The following is a 19,357-nucleotide window of genomic DNA, read 5'->3' on the forward strand; positions in this document are numbered from 1 at the left end:
GGATTGCAGTTTCACAGAAGTGATGCGTTTTTTTGTATGAATAACACCTTGCATCCGCGTGTCAAACGCACGTTGACAATCCCGATATTGGCCGGGTTTCTCTGACAGATTTCTCGCTCCCCCGTGTGTATGTAGCTTAAGGGTCAGTTGCCTTAATCTGAACTGTCAGATTCCCATTGGAAAAATCTAATGTGGATCTGACCAAAAAATACATGCGTGAACAAGGCCTAAAACAGGTACCCGATACAAGCATCAGACTGCGAACGTCCACATTATAACTCTGCAGTGTCTTATGGACCTCTGCATCAATCATACATTGTAACTGACCAACCTGTACGAGTCAGAAGAGGGTGAGCGGCAGAGCGGACACAAGGGGCAGATGGCGGCTGATCACCAGGATATCAGCATCACCCGGCTCCACAGCTGAAGACAAAGAATGGAGCCCGAGGGGACTGCAGGCGCCGCCGAGACACAAACACTGAGCAGGAGGGTATAAAACACAACTTTATTGGCAGAGCTGCTCAACATTTCATCCTCTAAAACTTCTCCAGAAAATAGAATTTCCTAAAATTTTCAGTTACATAATTTGATATTTGGTTTGTATGAAAAAGGCCACAAAAGTTGTAAAAAGTCATTTGACAACATATAAAGTGTTGGGTTCCATCATTACACAGGAGATCAAGGAAGATGGAAGGGACAAAATACTCCTTCAGTCATGGAGTCTGGCCACCTTTAGATTGCAAAGCCCTGGGGTATGCCGCGCAGAGACCCCACGATGGGGTGTCCGGGGCATCTGGCCTGACGTCACCTGCGGACCTGGTAATAGAGTCACGTCTCCAGGAGTCGCCTCCTTCATCAGGAATGAAAGTGAGAACAAGAACAGAGACTAAACGGTAGAACAGTTACACTCAGAAAAGTGCACTAAGGGCAGGATGGGATCCCCAACACACAGCGCCACCTTGTGCTGCAATGCAGGAACTACAAGAGATAACTGAATAAATCCACAAATCAGGCCGCACTTATTTTTGCTCTGTAGCTTATTTGACAAACTGACATCATTAAATGGTTAAACAGAATAAAAATTATTACGTCATGACAGATCCTATAACAGTAACTGATCACAATGGAAGTGGTGAAGACTAATGGAAAGTGATTAACCTCAAACCAAGGCCCGGAATATTTTTAGGATTTACTTTATACACTGCTCAGAATAATTTCAGGAACACTTAATCACCGCAGTATATCTCCAAGTCACTTCCACTTCATAGAGGTCAATCTGTCCGGCTAGAAGGGAATCAATTTCACCTGCTTTGGTACAAATGAAAGGGACAACAGAAGCGCCAGAGAGACAATAGCAAGCCCTCACTTCCCCCAAAAAAGGCATAGAAGACAATTCTTCTTTCCTTCTCTAGTTCCGCTGGTGTCCTCATCATTCCTGGTACATGAGGCGCCACCTGCTGCCCAATCAGTGTTCCTACAGGATGGCAAATTCATACGTGCCAGAGCTAAAAAGTATGCCATGTCCCCCAGCACTAGAGCCTGGAGCAGATAGCAGGACTCGGGCGTTATATGAAGAGAGACGGACAGAAGAGCATCAACCTGGCATTAGGACAGGAGGAGCTGCCCGAGCCCTACAAAACGCCCTCCAGTGGGTTACCGACTACACGCTTAGAAATAAAACTCCATGAGGGTGACGTGAGGGCTGACACCCTGTAGTAGGTGCATCAACCTGCATCATTCGCCAGAGACCACCAGAAGCAGCAGGTCCGCCATTGGCTCCTTGTCTTCACAGATGAGAGAGCAGGTTCACATTGAGCAAGTCTTTCATTCATCAACATCCAATGTTTAAGCATTATAACCTATTTTATATGAAGACAAACCTCCTGTACATATAACCAGAACCTCAAGCATGACCATTGGCCGAGAGCAGACCCGCAGCACCGAGTGCTAACCTGATCTACTACAGGTCTGACGGGGACACCTGAACGCTCGCCGTCTCTGCGGGATGTTTTCATCATCTTTTCAGGAAAGGACTCACAGTTTAAAACATACAGAACATGTATAAAAAATGAAACAAAAAGTAAAACAAAAGAAAAGATCTGTAAACTAGAAACAGAATGACTAAGGTGCGTCTTCTCTTTTAGTAAAAGCAACACAAACATAGAACATACAGTAAAAGAAGCCGTTATACGCCAAAGGACAAATACAAAGTAACAGAAATAAATAAGCAGCAGCTGCTCTTCATCGGAGACAGCAGTCTGCATTCTGCACGGGTCATTTTGGTAAACGGAGTGTAAACTAGGATGATTTCAAGTCAGAAGGTGCTGAATGGTGGAGTTTCCAGTGTGATGAGCAGCGTCTGTCCTGGGAGATCATCTGCAGAACCGACGGTTTCCCTGAGAAGTGCCAAGTGTTCAGAAAGGCCTTAGAAAGAAAGTTCTGTATTCACAGACCAACCGTGCAAACATCCGATGTGGAGCAAGGATAGGAACCCCAGTCTGCAGGCCGATATGAACAATCGCAACCCTTGCAAAATGGAGTAGGGAATTCCTTAAATGACAATTCCAAAATGTAATGTAATTATTCAGAATCACTGCAACTGACTGGTGGAGCGATCAGAACTACTGCAAACCTCGTTTAAGACTAACAGATCTAGAGCACAAAATGTTCTAGATCACAAAATGTTCTAGACCACAACCCTGCAGTTAGCCGAGGTGCGAAGGGTTATTCTGACAAACAGTAAAGGAATTGTTATAGAACCGGTTTCCTAGTCTATCCTGTAAAGCAGCCCCAGAGCGAAGCTGCACTTCACATCCTTGCACACACTCCCTGTGAAGATCCGCAGTGTGTTCTGCTGCCCGTTTAGGTGCGCCGCTCTTGTATCTGGTACAACATTACTGCATTATGAGGGGTGCATTCGCTGATTTTCTACTGCAGTACCTCTGGATCTGAATATGAAGCGGCTCCCGTTTTACCCTATGCAGCAAACAGCACTTCAATGGCTTTAGTCATCCCGAGGAGTCATTAGCAGGTAACACGTTCTCTTCCAGGAGGTTTTATCACCCATCTCCGGAGTTGGGGGCCGCAGGAACGATCAGTCCAGTAACAGATCCACATAGAATGATCCCCCCAGATTCCCTGCTACCTGGAGTGCTTGGAGCGGCTGGGGTACAGAGTCTGGTTTACGGGGGGCCATGAGTGCAGTCCCTGAAGCTGTCGTTCCAATTTCTTGTATATTTTTTTAGGTTCCTTCTTTTTTCGAAGTTTCTTTATGCAGCTTAAGTATCCGTGGTCCAGGGCCGTCTAGAAGAAAGCAGGAGAACTCAGCACTGGTCAATACAACTTCTCCCACACATCAAGTGAATACTGCCATATTGGTGTACAAGTCTGCTCAGACCTGACCCAGGCCTTATGGCGATAACATGATATGAATATTAACATACAGACAAATAGAATGTCCTCTAGACTAGATACAATGGAGTACCTCATGGCTAGCTTGGTGTCCCCCCCCCCCTCCAATGCGGGTCCTCAGCGCCACTCACCTCCACAATCAAAGCAAGGACGAAGTTCACGGCCACAATTCCAATTAACACAAACTTAAAGTTGAAGTCGCTGATGAGTTTGAGAGCCAATATGGACAACATGAACTGCAGGGGGTAGAGTGTGATCCAGAGCATCATGGCGAGCAGCAGGAGGAGGGCGATGAGGAACAGAACTGAAAGGGAAAACATCACCGGTCAAAGAGGTGGGAAGACCCAGGTTACAGCAGGGCCAAAAAGATTGGTCACCGGGTGATGCCACATCAGAGAGTGTTCTAGAAGCATATCACAAGAACGTATTATGTATAACACAGCCATCATCTTTGGGGCTGCGCATAGTACATTATTAATGTGCGATTAGTCTGTGTGTTAAATATACATGAAAAACTTGTTCAATGTTAAACATATGTGTACGTTATTTTTAGGGTACACGTTAAAACCCATTTATACGTTTCCATAGGTTTATGTCCATTTTCACATAAAAAAAAAAAAAGTTGAAAAACCATAGGTTTCCTATTGACTATCGTGAATAAAAAAAAAAGTAAACCTCAAGCGTACGTTTTGTGGTATGGTAAACAAACAAAAACACTGTACACAAATGTGTGGAAGGTAAAATATTCAAATATATTCACTTTAAAGCTACGTTTGTCCAGTTCTAGTCTATGGGTACACCAAGAGGTACATCTTAATGCATTGTTCTCTCATATACATACATATACATATATACTTGACAGATGGCTACGATATGATGCAAACAGCCCCTTACAGGAAAGGCAGCCATAAAGGTGAGCAGGACGCTGCTGCGCTATTCATTAGCGGTCTTTTTGCCAGGCTGACTGTCCGGAATGGGCAGCTCGGACTTCGCAGGTTTATACAAGGTTAGTAAGAAGCTACTCACTGTTGGTGTAGAGCGGCATCCGGAAAGGATATCCCTTAGAGAGGACGACGGCGAGAATCAGATACTGGAACCCGGACACGAAGAAGACAGCCGTGTTCTCATAATTTGGCAGGTTCATCGGCGCCGTGTGGGTAGTGTTAACAGGGATAAACCTGCAGGTGGAAAAATCATTTACTGCAAGCAGCATTACTTCCTTCTGTAAATCCCGGCAAAACGGCGGACTGCTGGATGGGAATTGAACGGACCTCATTATGGTCAGAACCCATTTGGTGCCATTCTGTCAGAACCGTTCGGTTAGTGGGTGCCGATGTCATACTCCCCAAACAGAGCAGGAAAACGGAGCTTCCTAACACGGATGTGAATGAGCCCTAATAGAACACATGTGAATGCAGCCTTATTTTTCCCGCACTTACCACGGCTGGGCTTTGATAAGGAAATAAGACAGCAGCTGGACAACAAGGATCATGCTGGTCTGCACGATCAGACTGCCTAGAACTGGGATACTGATCAATGTGCCCAGTGGGCGCTTTAACCCAAGTTCACCGGCCGGCCCGGTCCTGCCCATTAACACGGCCACTGTGGTGGTTATCACCAGGTCAAACAGGAGGAACTGGAAGTCGCTCAGATTGGTGTCCACCTGTAAGAGCCAGACAACATCATCAGCCATTGACACTTCTCTCCAGCACCGAACCACCCGACATTGCAACGGCATCAAGTGCACATAAACCGAATACTGCAATGTTCATATCAATCCCTCACTATCCCCATATGCCCCGTATCACTCACTGTGTATAGGATGAGCACACTGATAAACTGGGTCAGGCTGTACATGGCCATGTACTTGAACATCTCGAACGAGGTCTCCAGTGAGCAGCGCCCCTCCCTGCAAGACAGGAGACAAAGCTGAACAGCAGCAAGAGAGAACAACCAAAATGTAACAAACTGCCCCGATAATGCAGACGAGATCATCCAAGAGCTTTTACTGTAAAGTCTTTTAAGAAAGTTTTGTAGCTGAACATGATACAGGCCTCACTGATACAACCGCGATTTCGGCACGTATTACGGTCGCGTGACTCACTGTGAATGGAGTCCATGAAAGTAAAAATACAGCCACAATGCGCATGGTCGTGTGCGTGAGATACGTGGCCATGCGTGGTTCACTCACTGCCATGCACAGTCACTGGCAGCTCACACAGACCACTAATACGCTGCAGGCATTTTACGGATACGGTTGTGTGAATGAGCCCTAACATAGTATATAAGGATATAAGGGCGAAAAAAAAAGACATATGTCCATGCAGTTCAGCATATCACCCCCCCCCCCCCCAATGTTGATCCAGAGGAAGAAAAAAACGGGGGGAAAAAACCCAGCAAGGTAGAAGCCAATTTTCCCCATTTAAAAAAGGGAAATAAAATTCTTCCCCACTCCAATCTGGCCATCAGGATAATCCCTGGATCAACACTTCTCAGCAGAGGCTTAGTGACTTGTAGGTTGTAACCATTCCGGGTCTCCTGTAATAGAAATCCTCTCTTTGCACGGATTTTCTACTGAGCTAACATACAGGAAACGAGAAGAGTTACAGTATAAAGCATGGGGGATGGACTGAGCAGAAGCCTAAAGATGGACTCCCTCAGACAATGCAGTTAAACTGACCGGCCCTGTTTTTGTCTATTGATTGCTCTGGCTTTGCTGGTGACAAGCAGTCTGTGGACTGATGCAGTAATTATAAGGGTGTGTTCACATGTAGTGGAAATCTCCAACACATAATCAAAACCCACAGCCGATGCATCGCTCCTCTCACCTCCCAATACTGCCCCCTGCTGAACCCAGAGCGCAGCGCACCCTGGCAAATGCTACCGAGCGCCACCACCGGCGTTCATATGGTGCAACTTCACATGACCGGCAGCGGTGCTCAGTCGCAGTTGCTTGTGTGCGCTACAAGTACATGGAGTCACAATCCGCCCAACGGCACAGGATATAATGGGGTTTTGGGGTGGAAACACCGCAGATTTTCCGCAGCATTTCCTCTACATGTGAGCGTAACATAAAAAGGAGTCAGCTAGTAAAGAACCAGAAGTTCGTGGTTATTAATGAGCGAACTAATAATGATGCCGCTGGTGCAGTCATTGTAATTGGCAACTTCCATTGTGTCTCACGAGGGAGCGGGTAGAACACTTCACCCCATGAGGATTTACATGCATTGCATGTGTATATTTACCTTCAGCTTGCGGTCTCCCTCGGCTCAGTGTTAGCTTTTCTTATACGTGATCTTTATTTGCTCCCTTTTACCAGGTACTCTTGTTGGTGTTTGAGATCCAGGCTACATACATATAGCACTTAACCCTCTGTGGCCCAGCAGGACTACGCTTTGGGTTTTTCATGGTTTTTACATATTTTGTTTTGTGGACTTTCTGCAGACGGCGCTGCTGTATTATTCCACAGAGCGCATCAGGATGTTCCTTACAGACAGGACTCCCCACTTACCGGATGACGATGGGGACGCACTCGATGTTGCTGAGTTTGGAGGTAAACGGAGAGGCGACTGAGGCTTCAGCGTCTGAGAGGGAGATCCCCACGTCCGCAGCTTTCAAAGCACCGCAATCATTGGCTCCGTCCCCGCACATCCCCACACAGTAACTGCAGAACAGGGGAGAGAAACTACCCGGTAAAGTAGTTACAGACCAACATGACCCCAAATACAGCGGCGGTCCGGTCCAGAGCCAGCGGCACGGCCAAACATCTCCGGCTGTAGGAACCCATAGTGAGTGGAGAACGGCTCCTGGGATCACGTACAACAGGAAATGTTCTCTGGTGAAACAACTAACCGCTCAGGACCCGGAGAGAAGGCTGCACTCCGTCATGGCTTCCCGTTTTAACCCCTTAAAAGGCCAGACATTTTTTTTGTACCTGCGTTCCAAGAACTATAACTTTCTTTTTGGGGCAACAGAGCGATGTAAGGGCTTGTTTTTTGTGGTACAAATTGCACCTTTTTTTGAAAATTGACTTTTTTCCTTAGTGTCCGCCTCCTAATAGCAGCCACAATATCCACAGTCTTTAGCCGTGTCCCCCCTAATGACACAGACGAGAAAAGGCTTTTTTTCTATTTTTCACATTAAAATTTAAAAAAAAATTAAAATTACAATTGGTATCGCCACATTCTTAAAAGTCTGAACTATTAAGATATATAATTATTTATCAGGGACGGTGAACAGTATAAGAAAAAAAGGAATCTGTAATGCCTGAAATAGTTGTTTTTTTCTCTTTATGAAGTTCCCAGGGGTTGGCTCGAATTTCCGATAATCTGATTGCCTATACAATATACTGCAATACTGCTGTTTTACAGTATATTGTGCCTCTGATATCAGCCTATTAAGCCTGGCCACAGGCAGGGTATAATAGGCTGGGAGCCCAGGGTGCCATGGCAATGGAGAGGGTTGGATGGGCCACCAGAGGGAGCTGCCCCCCAGTTAGCGGCTTAGTTTTTCCAGTCAGTACTGACCACAGCATCCAAAAATGGCTGCGATCAAAGCGAACTTCAATGATGGCTGTCAGCTGTAGGAAAACAGCCGACAGGCCCTGGGGTATGAAGCAGGTTCAGCTGCCAAGCCTACTCTATACTCTCTGTAGACCAATGACATACATTGATGTCACTGGCATGAAGAGGTTATCCAGAGACCTAGTGCTGCCCAGAAGCTTACTTAGATTCACAGAATACATACTCACCCCGCCACGGTCCTCCGCCACCGCAGTCTTGCTGGTCCCCGCTGAACTTCACTTTCGGGAGGGAAGTGATGACAACCTGACACTGGGTCACAAGAGCGTTGTAGCTATTCACTGACTGAAATATAGCAGGTGAATGGCTACAGCGGTCACACAGCTCTTATATTGAGGAGATCATTGGCGTCTCCCTGCACCCGGCAGTGAAAACCAGCAGGAACCGGTGAGTCGCCAGCGGCGGGAGAGTATGTATTCTGTGATTTTACAGCTGCAATGTGAACCAACGTTTGTGTAACTTTAGGTCCCCAGAAAAAGCCTTTAAATAAGTAATGGTAAAAGCGAATAACGATGGAGAAGAGGATCAAACAGCAGCAGCAGCATGTCCCAGAAGCGATCGGTTACAATATGTCTATCATTACTTACTTCAGATCCTGGAAATCGCTGACCAGTTGAGTCTTCTGCTCCGGCGACATCCGAGCAAAAACTGCAGCATGAATAAGAATCTGAGGATTGAGAGATGACAGTTGGTGAGTGCCAGCAACTAAGATTATGGCGGTACAGCTACTACTTCATTTATATCCGGCCCTGCGCATTGCATCGGAGGGGATTCGCTATACGGATGTGACTGCACTACAAGATATGTAGACTTTCAAGCTAAAGCAAGAGACATGATTTATAGTTACTCCTACTGTATATGGAGACGGCTGGCTGTGGACGATCATATCCATTTCTACAGTACGGTTATACAGGTGCTGGATGCTAAATTGGGGGATCTAGAAAAAAAAAAGGGCAGAACACAGTCTCTTACCTTGGGCTTGAGATCCGGGAAGTAGTCGGATAGCACTGCATACGATTTCCCATTCATCGCAAAACAGTACGGCCCCATGTCCAGAAACACTGCACCTTGTTGGTATAGACCCTGCAGGATGGAGAAGGGAAGCCACTGGTCTATGTTCTTTGCTGGCGCCATTACAACTTGTTTTTATTGCATTAACGCATTGCATTGAACATGCCTTTTGCATTTCTCTACTTGCAGCTCCCCCGGCATACACACATTTTAACCCTTTCTAATCCACTGTCTGACATCTAAAGACATTCTAATTGAAGGCTGTACAGCTCCGATGTCAGAAGATGACCTGGCAGGGTATTCTTACTGTATATTACTGGCCGCTCTGTTGTCGGGGGCCTCTCCAGCATGTCCCATATCGCAGTACTGGCTCTAGCCAGCAGATGGCGCCATTGTATAATGGCAGAAAGAGAAAGCCCCCTAGGAAACTCTGAATCCAAAATTGGATTGCAAAGGGTTAAAAGGCCTACATTTTACGCTATAAAAAAGGAACTCACCTCTCTGGTCTCTTCTCCTAAAGTTGGCTCTGAGGGAATGAATTTGAGGGTGGCTGAGCTATCATATGTGGGAGGCGACGCGTTCACAAAGAAAACCTTTTCTGCCGGCTCCACCAGGTGACAGCTCTTAGCGACATTCACGGCCGTCAACATGTTATCGCCTGCAGATGAAGAACCAGACTTCATTATCAGTGAAACGTCCGTCATATTAACGGATTGTGGTAATTAGAAGTGCGTGTGTACAACGTGGTGCTCACCAGTCACCATGACTGTCCGTATATTGGCTTTCCTCAGCGAGTAGATGACGGGTGCAGTCTCTGGTTTAAGGACGTTCTTCATCACCAGGAACCCCGAAAAAATAAGATCACGTTCTGCTGACTCTCTACAATATACAGAAGAAGGAAGGGAAAAAGTCAACCATGGATCTCCGTACAAAGACTAGGTAGGTGCCGTGGTCTATAGAGGGGAACCGGAGCAGAGACATCATATAAACTGGAATCAGAAGGCAGCAAATGATTTTGTCTGATTCAAGTTTTGTAAATCATTAACTTGAATGAAATGGTCCGCCGCACCAGAGATTCAGATTTAGCAAATTTAAAAATGAAGCCTGAGACCTATATTTAGTGTATGAAGCTAATCTCATTGTAGAATGCAACAACTACAGATGAAAGCAACAGTATTATTTTATCCATGCCTTCATTTGGGAAAAACACTGACTCTCATCTGTATCATTGGTGAACACAGCTTAATACTATAAGTACAACTTCTGCCCCTAGGAGGTGACACCAAGCAAAAAAGTGTAGCTCCTCCTACTAGCTATACCCCTCCTGCAGGCACCAAGCCACTAGTTTTTAGCTTAGTGTCTGCAGTAGGCAGACCTCCTCAATCAACGGTCTTCAGGACCTCATGGATGTGGGCAACACAGGGCAGGCAGGACTCCCAATTACCCCATGAGGCGGGCAGATGGCAAGTTGTCTGTCCTCCTCCAAGAAGAGAAGGAGACACATCAACTCTGCTTGACAGTGACCCATCAGCCATAGGGTTCGCCATTCTGAAGCACTCCCCCTCTCCATAGGTCATAGAGTAGATGGGGTTCACTGGATTTGAGGGAGCATTCCCCAGTACATTACGCCCGGCAAAGTAGGTATGTAAATAGGTGAGTATCTCTCCCCATTCTGCTCTGCCCCTGTAACAGGAGCCCCCTCCTGTGTCCACCAGGCGTTATTTTATATTTATGCGGCCTTGCGTTTGCGGCCTTAATTCGGTTATTGGGGTTTGCTGGCTGCAATTTTGCCGCCGTGCAGCCCTTTTGTAGCCTGTTTTTTTTTGCTGGCCGGAATAACAGGTGGACTGCTTGCCTGCTCCGGACGCTCTGCATTCGTCCCAGCCGACGCGCAGACTAGGTTATCATGCCGCCGCGCGAGTAGACCCTGATGTGGCGCGAAACATGGGCCACCACAGGCCTGTATTAACATTCCGTCACACGAGTAGGACCCGATGTGCCCTGCAAGGCGGCCAGCATTTCACGTGTAGGGCCCAATGTGGCTGAGAGGCGATCTGTGCTGGGCACGTAGGAGGTAGCTCTAACTGAGCCCTGGCTTGAGGGCTACACTATTGGAGGACTACTGTCCAATCCATGCACATTATCCATGCTCGTTACCACATGGTCCCTCCCGATTCCTGATCTTTCCACAAAGGGACCAGCGAGAGTCTCCTACTTTGCGTGATCTTGCTGTAACATCAAATTTTCATGCGGCTAGTTAGAATCATGCTGTTAAAATGACATCTTGGTTAAGGCCAACCGTAGAGGATGAATCAGAGAGTCGCAGTTTTAAAGACTAGACGTCTTCAAAAACACGTAGGCTTCATGCAGAAGGTGAATGCCGTGACCATCGTCAGAGTAAGAGAGTGCTGGTGCTAATGGTCTTCTCGAGGCAGGTTTCTCCCGTACCCAGTCTCACTATCTGCCTGCTCAGCGGTACATTCTCTCACAGGTCGGTGAACTACATATGTTCATAGACCCAAATACATTGGTAGATTTGTTCTCCTTCACTGGTAGCCGGGTCTCCCACGCATTCATCTAGGATGCTTCCTTCTAAGGCCGCTTTCAAACGGGCAACAAAATTGCACGATTTTGCTGCCATGCAAAAGCGCGTGAAAATGCATGTATGTGAAGCCTGTGCTTTCCAATGGGTTCTTTTTCACATTAGCACTGTTTAGCTTATGTGCTAGCAGGCTTGGTCCGAATCCTCCCGCTGCTCTCCGGAGCTCCACCGGGCATCCTGCAGTCCTTGTTCGCTAACATAAGATCACTTCCTGATGGCTGTAATCATAAATCCTGCCTCCAGGAAGCACTGGCTCTGATTGGCTGAGCAGCACTGGATGAATCAATGCCATGGCTGCGATTGGCTGAGCAGCGGACGAAGAACCAATCAACAGCCAGCGCGTTGTGGAGGCGGCATTTATAAATTGGCTGAGCCGCAGCATTGATTGGCCAATTCATAAATCCCACCTCCACAATGATCAGCTCCATTGCCTGCGGCGCTGCGCTCACTATAGGCTGCCTCAGGATAAGGTCGTTCTATGTCCCGTTCCATCTTACCCAAATACATGTGGTATCAGGATCCACATCAATGAAAACATTGGGTTACCCTTCTATCTATACCGGCTCTGTATGACCTTGCAGACTTACCTCGATCAAATAGATTCTTCATACGCCCTAGCTCTCTGCTTGTAATCCTGATAACCCAAGCAGTGTCCTTGGGTTTCCGAAGTGGGCTCCTCGCATTGACTCCGATCCGTGGCAGTACAGGTTTACCGTGCCAAAGACATATCTTCAGGCCGTGTTACGGTACTTTACTCGGCCAGTGTGTACCTTGTCGGGAGCTCTCACCCATGAATGGGATAGGACGATTACATGGACCCCTTTATACTCCTTCTCTAAGCTTACTGGATGTCTAGGCATCCATTAGCACTAGTCGCAGTTAAAAGAACTCATTAAGCTTCTTTACACATGCGGCTTCTTATATTTTCCCACCCTCGAGGGATTGCTCTGGAACGTCCCACTGTCTTGCTGTGTCCCACAATGATATAGACGAGAAAACAAGATTTGTGTACTTACTGTAAAATCACTTTCTCGTCATGTTCTTTGGAAGACACAACACCCACCCAGTCTATTAGGACTGCACCAGAGTCTTCTTGGCCGGAGTGTTCTCAGTGCAGTTGCACATAGTGTTGGAATGAGTTCTAGTTCTTGAGCATTGTTATTTATCAACCATTGTTGTATCCTACTTGGCTGCTTGCATACAAAGTGAGTGACTTGGTGCCTGCAGGAGGGGTATAGCTAGTAGAAGTTAACACTTTTCTGCTTAGTGTTACCTCCTAGTGGCAGAAGCTATACCCACGGTTTTTGGCTGTGTCCCCCAATGAACAGGACGAGAAAGAGATTTTTACGCCAAATACAAAAATCTTATTTTCTGGCCTTCCCATGTGATATGCAAATTGTAATGGAACCGTTTGATGGGTGGCTGCACATCTAAAGTCATCCGTGATCTCTCCCCCTCCATACTTGAAAGCACACTCCCCCATGTTGCTGATTTCTGGAGACACTGTATGTTTGTGTCCCACTTCTGACTTCAGTGCACGAGAGGTCATTGAGGATATGGAGAGACAGACATTGTGCATGCGCCAAAGTAGGAAATGCATAGCAAGCATAGATGCCTGGTATCAATCTTCCATGTGAGGGGCGTGATTTCAAGTTTGGAGAAGGAGAGAGATCACGGAAGACTTTGACTGTGGAAATGCCCTTTGAATGGTTCCACAGCGATTTGCATATCACGATTAAAGGCATGGATTAAAATTAAGAAGATAACCGCAGCTTTCATCCGTATTTAATACCTTCTAGGACGGAGTAAATATAGTTGACAGATTTCCTGTAAGGGTACGTTTACACGTAGCAGAAATTTTGCAAAATTCCACTGAAAATTCTGCAGCATTTCCATATCCTAAACCATTGGTACGGATTTTTAATCTAAATCTCCTGCGTATCCGCAGGAGACTTCAAAAGCTACAGCGTTACCCTCACCTCTAAAGTCTTCAGGCTGTCAGCGGTCCGTCTGCCTGTAGTGAGTGCAGCGCCGCTGGTCAGGTGACGTGGAAGTGGCTCACAGTGCAAAATCTGAGGAGCCGAGAGGAGCGCTGTGTCTTCTGAAGTCTGCAGCTGACTATGTCAAAATCCACACCAATAGTGCAGATTTTGACTCTCTTTTGGATGCAGAAGTGCTGTGGAAATTCTGCAGCATTTCCGCTATGTGTAAACGTACCCCAAGAGAACCATCTAATTACACAATGTGACTAACAAAATTATAAGACAATCCGGTGGTCAAAGGCAACAAACCTGGAGATGGACTGAGCCTCTTCAAACGTCCGCACTGACTGGAGAGGTTTATAAGCGAACCCCAGAACCCGGTACCCGTCCTCCGTGTACTGCCGAAGCATTGCTGTGAAGTCGGGTGGTACTGTAGTGATAAAAGTAATTACACCATCATCATAATTACACTATTACAATGGCAGCTCCTCCCACAATCAGTAAAAGACACCCACACCTAATCTTGGGGCTTTAGGAAACGTGACTATTGAGCACTAGCGGCCGGACGTCACATTTAATATCTTGAACGCCACCATCCTTCCACGATCCCCCAATGCACAAGTCCAGGTACAAACCATCAGAACAACATAACCTGGGTCCCACATCTCACCTGTCTCTGGCTTACACAGACTGGCCACCATCTCTGGAGCCCCCTTCATATAGAGCTCAGGCAGGTGGTCTCCAGGGAGTTTGGCTATGACACTCATCCTTTGAAGACTGGAGGAAAATGGGAACCTTTGTAGGATCCCCACAGGCAGTTGGTGTTTCTGGGAAGCAAGAAAGGTATTTGTTAACAGGGAATGGAATAAAGTGTATTAAGGAAACCAGCAAGTTCAGGAAAGCAGTGATAACTAATACATAGCATATTCTGTTATACGGTAAGACATACTGGATTTCCAGATCCTATAAACTTTAGCACATTGTCCAGTTTCTATTAGCATCAGCTAAGAGAATAACAATGAGGAGGCAAAAGTGGATAAACTTCAGCAGTGGATTACACCTTACACCAATATAATGTAGCAGCAGGAAGACTGCGCTCTATAACCGGTGTAATGTTCTGTAACCCCCGATTATAAAGGAAGACTCCGGGGCCTGAAACCAAACAGCTTACTGCGATACATATATGTGCATCAGGCAGCGGTTACTGCTTTGCATCTAATGCAGAATTAAAGGGGTATTCCCAGCATAGCAAGTTATCTCCAATCCACAGGAGAGGAGATAACATGCTAAATCAGTAGGGCTCTGACAACTGGGAACCCAAGAGACCCCAAACTTTCAGCCCCAGGGTGTCCCGGAGATCTGGCAGTGGAGGCTATGCAACTGCAGCTCGGTATTATTGTATACTGACACCACCAGGAAGTACTGGTGGAGACAAGAGTGACAGCCCAGTGACGCCCCTGTACCTCATTGACTGAAGAGATGGCTCCCCTGCAGGTCCTGGCAGGCCAGTATAATTCTCTCATCCCAGGCTCCCCAGCCATTAACTTTGCTCTCCACTGCTGCTCCTGATCTCCGCTGGCAGGCCAGTATAAATCTCCCGTCCCAGCTCCCGAGCCCTCTCCCAGGCTCCCCGGCCATGACGTTTGCTCCTCACTGCTGGTTTATCTTACACGGCCCTTCGCCGCGGCTGATCCCCGCTGGCATCTGTTCCCCGGCACTTCGCCCTGCTGATGCTGATCCCCGCTGGCATCTGTTCTGCGGCCCTTCGTCCCGGCTGCTGCTGATCCCCGCTGGCATCTGTTCCCCAGCCCTTCGTCCCGGCTGCTGCTGATCCCCGCTGGCATCTGTTCCCCGGCCCTTCGTCCCGGCTGCTGCTGATCCTCGCTGGCATCTGTTCCCCGGAACTTCGTCCCACGCTGCTGCTGATCCCCGCTGGCATCCGTTCCCCGGCACTTCGTGCCTGCTGCTGCTGATGCCCGCTGGCATCTGTTTCCTGGCTGCTGCTGATCCCCGCTGGCATCTGTTCCCCGGTCCTTCGTCCCGGCTGCTGCTGATCCCCGCTGGCATCTGTTCCCCGGCCCTTCGTCCCGGCTGCTGCTGATCCCCGCTGGCATCTGTTCCCTGGCCCTTCGTCCCAGCTGCTGCTGATCCCCGCTGGCATCTGTTCCCTGGCCCTTCGTCCCAGCTGCTGCTGATCCCCGCTGGCATCTGTTCCCCGGCCCTTCGTCCCCGCTGCTGCTGATCCCCGCTGGCATCTGTTCCCCGGCCCTTCGTCCCCGCTGCGGCTGATCCCCGCTGGCATCTGTTCCCCGGCCCTTCGTCCCCGCTGGCATCTCTTCCCGGGCCCTTCGTCCCCGCTGCTGTTGATCTCTGCTGGCATCTGTTCCCCGACACTTCATCCCTGCTGCTGCTGATCACCACTGGCATCAGTTCCCTGGCCCTTCACTGCTGCTGCTGCTCATCCCCGCTGTCCATCTCCCTTCTCTCCGGAGCAGCGGTGGGAGATGCACGGTACTGGGAAACAGATTGCTGCATCGTGTGTATGGATTGTTGGCTGCCCCGGAGGGTTAGGGGTTGTTTTGCTGTTAGCCTTAGATTATCAACTGTAAATACTTCCATGTTACAGGTGTAACATGGAAGTATTTACAAGTAATAATGTAAGCTTAACAGGAAAATAATCCCTAACTCTAACCCTCCAGGGCAGCCAACACTCTATACTTCTAGGACCTTAGAGAAGTCAGCCAATCGGGAGCTTGGGGTGTGACAGGGGCGTTCCTGCATCCAAGCCCCATAAAACCCCTAGCTTCCGGTGGCATCAAGATACAATAATACCGTGCAGCTCTGCGGCATTCACTTCAGTGAGACCACCACAGATTGCCAAGCACTTGACTGCTCCTTTAAAGTCTAACTAAACTTTCTCAAAACTTTTGACATGTCATAGGGACATTGCAGAAGTTTTGACCAGTGGGGGTCCGAGTGCTGAAACCCTTAGCAATCGCTAAAAAGATCAGACAGAAGTGCTCAGCTGTATAGGCACAGCTGTGTACAGCGTTCATAGACATTCTCTGGAGGCCATACATCGCTCCATGCAAGGACGGAAACCATCAAACTGGCACATCGCGCACATAAGCGCTTCTGCCCATTTATTTTAGCTATCAGAGCGAGTCTAAGCATTCAAACCTCCACCAATCGAAACTTCTGACATGTCACTATAACCGGTCAATAGTTTAGAAAATGTTCAGTTACACTTTAAGGAGGTTTCATGCCCTTCGGGAAGAGAACAGGGCAGAACACAAAGCATTTACCGGCCCATGAGGCTGCTCCTCCAGGATCGGAGGCTTCATCACAGACAGAACTTTAGTCCCAAAAAGGTCTTTTGTTTTTGGATCCACATCTCCGTCCTCCTGGATCTGCAAGAGATAGAAATCATTTAAAAAGGGATAAACCGTTTTTTGTAAAGCCTTATATAATAAAAAGTTTTGCAATGACCTTTTACCAAATATATTGGAAAGGCTTCTGCCACATAACTCAAATGTAACCAGAGGGTACCTCATTGGCACCCTAGAATGGAGGAGACCATACTTACATTAAAAGTCTCCTCCATTGTTATGCGAGTTGCTGAAGCAGCCAAATGAGTCACTACCTCCATAAACTACAATGAAGATTACTTCTCCCCATCAACTGCTCCTTTCTGGAGTGCCCCATTTTGCCAAAATATAGGGGTCCCAGAAATAGTACTCAGTGCATCATTAGTACTTATCCAACCCTGCTCCTGTGCTCCTCTTGTTTCTGACATGGAAAATATATGTGAACATACCACATATAGCTGGGGGCCGAACAGCACGGTGTCACAGGTAGCATGTGGCCCCTGGAACACAGATAATGAAACAAAAACCAACGTGGCACAGCATACTTTTTTGGTCTATGGGCGACGATCTACACAGCAACATACATGGGAGTGGGCTGTTGAGAAATCAGGCGTACACCGCAAAGGCATCGTGAATAGACTCTTATACACTTGGGGTGGCAACAACTCATCAACTAATTGATTCCACTCACTGGTAGCAAGCAGAGATCTTGAGAAAGTATATTACAAAGCTGCATCACTTTTCATTATACAGCGATTAAGCTTTGATTACAGAAGTCTGGACGAGGCCTGTAAAATGAAGGAAACGTCTGGGGCCGCGGATAACACAATCCGTAATGCCACAATGGACAGTGCCGAGGTTCATACTTGACCGCCCATGAATAGTACGGGGCACTCACCCATCCTGTAGACTCCACCATCTTCAGATCCATCAGGTCACCAATAGGATGTCCATTGAGAAGAGTGACTGAGTGGCAGGCAACCAGCGAATATAAAAAGTGTCCATCGGGTAGTGAACGAGGATCGTGGACGATTGGCAGGAAGCTGAAGCTGTCCAGGGGAACGACACCCCAAACATCCAGGCCTTCTTCGGTCAGGGTTCCTGTCTGGGAGGAGAAGGTTTACAACAACTCGCAATATACAATGTTGCCCATTAAACTTGTTTGGGAAAAATGCGGAATAAACATCTGCTACATATTGTAAAGCCACATTTACATGCAAAGACAGCTTTAAGCAATCATTTTGCATAGCTACTAATTGGCACTAATGCCTATTAATAGCCATTTAGCTTCATTTGCATTTAAATGAAGCTCCCTTCACTGTATGCAGATAGCAGCGGGTAGTCTGTTTTCTGCATACAGCTCCATTGTTCTCCCGCGGGACAGCAGCTGAAAACAATGTTATCAGTGCTCCCACAGAGAATCACAGTGTGCGGTCCTTGCTCTCAGCTGGCCAGCCAAAGGATGGATTTTATGCTGAACCAAAAATCGTTGGGCCAAAAAGATAATTTACACGCAACGATCATCACTCAAAAGACATTGTTTGAATGAATTTTGAACGACAACCGTTGTGTGTAAATGGGCCTTAACACAGCGATGACCCAATACCTTCACCGCTTGAAACATTACATCACAATGTAAGTATTTAGTTGCATCTGTTGTATACAAATCAGAATTGCTGCTTTTTGCAGAACTCAAAAAGGGAACACTTGTAGCAGTCATACAGTGAGGGACTTCTTATCTGGGCAATTCCCTAATATTTTCTGCAGTCTACTTCTGGGCTCCCAGGAAAATGGCGGTGATGTAGGATCACCCTAGGAGAGCGGTATGTTTATTATTACCAGGAACCACGTCTGTAGTGCACTAGTTTCCAAAACGTGACAGGAGGAACTTAAAGAGCATACCTTGTCGAAACACACCATCTTTATCTTGCCGCTGACGTTGATGCGCGGGGGGCTAATGCAAAATATACCTTTTTTCTTAAGCCGGCTTTGGGCGTAAATAGTACCCACAGTCATGGCAGCCGGAAGAGCAGGTGGCACAATAATAGTAACGACATCGAGGGCCGTTATGATGATCTTAGGTATGCCAACCTGCCCAGGAGACAAGCAGGGCATCAGTGTAATGTGCCAAGAGGACATGGTAACAGGCAGCTGCTATGGAGCAAACGTACCTTATACATGATATGGATGACTATGCTATAGATGGTTCCAATGGCGGCTGTCAAGGAAGAGGAGAAATTGATTAGGTTTATTATATACACAGAGTTAAAAAAAAAAAAAAAAAATTATCAAACACAAAATTGCAATTCTCTAATCTACTGTACAGAACGGCAACAAATAAAAGCTACATCTTAACCTCGGACTAAAACAATATAGAGGGGGATGTCAAACAATGGACTGTAT

General features: G+C 47.2%; 1 protein-coding gene across 2 annotated transcripts in view; it reads right to left on the bottom strand.

Moving 5' to 3' along the window:
* Positions 1-491: 491 nt before the first annotated feature.
* ATP13A2 (ATPase cation transporting 13A2) overlaps positions 492-19,357 on the bottom strand; it is a 46,754-nt gene continuing 27,888 nt past the window's right edge. For both annotated transcript variants that reach the window (XM_066606335.1, XM_066606336.1), the window contains exons 14-29: positions 19,126-19,172; positions 18,857-19,045; positions 17,853-18,059; positions 16,892-16,996; positions 14,257-14,413; positions 13,896-14,016; positions 9,757-9,881; positions 9,500-9,660; positions 8,964-9,074; positions 8,579-8,658; positions 6,923-7,075; positions 5,224-5,320; positions 4,851-5,074; positions 4,438-4,589; positions 3,543-3,715; positions 492-3,303 (exon numbers count right to left, since the gene is read on the bottom strand). In XM_066606335.1, coding sequence (XP_066462432.1) covers positions 3,142-3,303; positions 3,543-3,715; positions 4,438-4,589; positions 4,851-5,074; positions 5,224-5,320; positions 6,923-7,075; positions 8,579-8,658; positions 8,964-9,074; positions 9,500-9,660; positions 9,757-9,881; positions 13,896-14,016; positions 14,257-14,413; positions 16,892-16,996; positions 17,853-18,059; positions 18,857-19,045; positions 19,126-19,172 — 2,264 coding nt within the window. In that variant the 3' untranslated portion in view covers positions 492-3,141. The remainder of the gene's footprint in view (positions 3,304-3,542; positions 3,716-4,437; positions 4,590-4,850; positions 5,075-5,223; positions 5,321-6,922; positions 7,076-8,578; positions 8,659-8,963; positions 9,075-9,499; positions 9,661-9,756; positions 9,882-13,895; positions 14,017-14,256; positions 14,414-16,891; positions 16,997-17,852; positions 18,060-18,856; positions 19,046-19,125; positions 19,173-19,357) is intronic.

Source organism: Eleutherodactylus coqui, chromosome 6 (genome assembly GCF_035609145.1).
Source record: "Eleutherodactylus coqui strain aEleCoq1 chromosome 6, aEleCoq1.hap1, whole genome shotgun sequence".
NCBI lineage: Eukaryota > Metazoa > Chordata > Amphibia > Anura > Eleutherodactylidae > Eleutherodactylus > Eleutherodactylus coqui.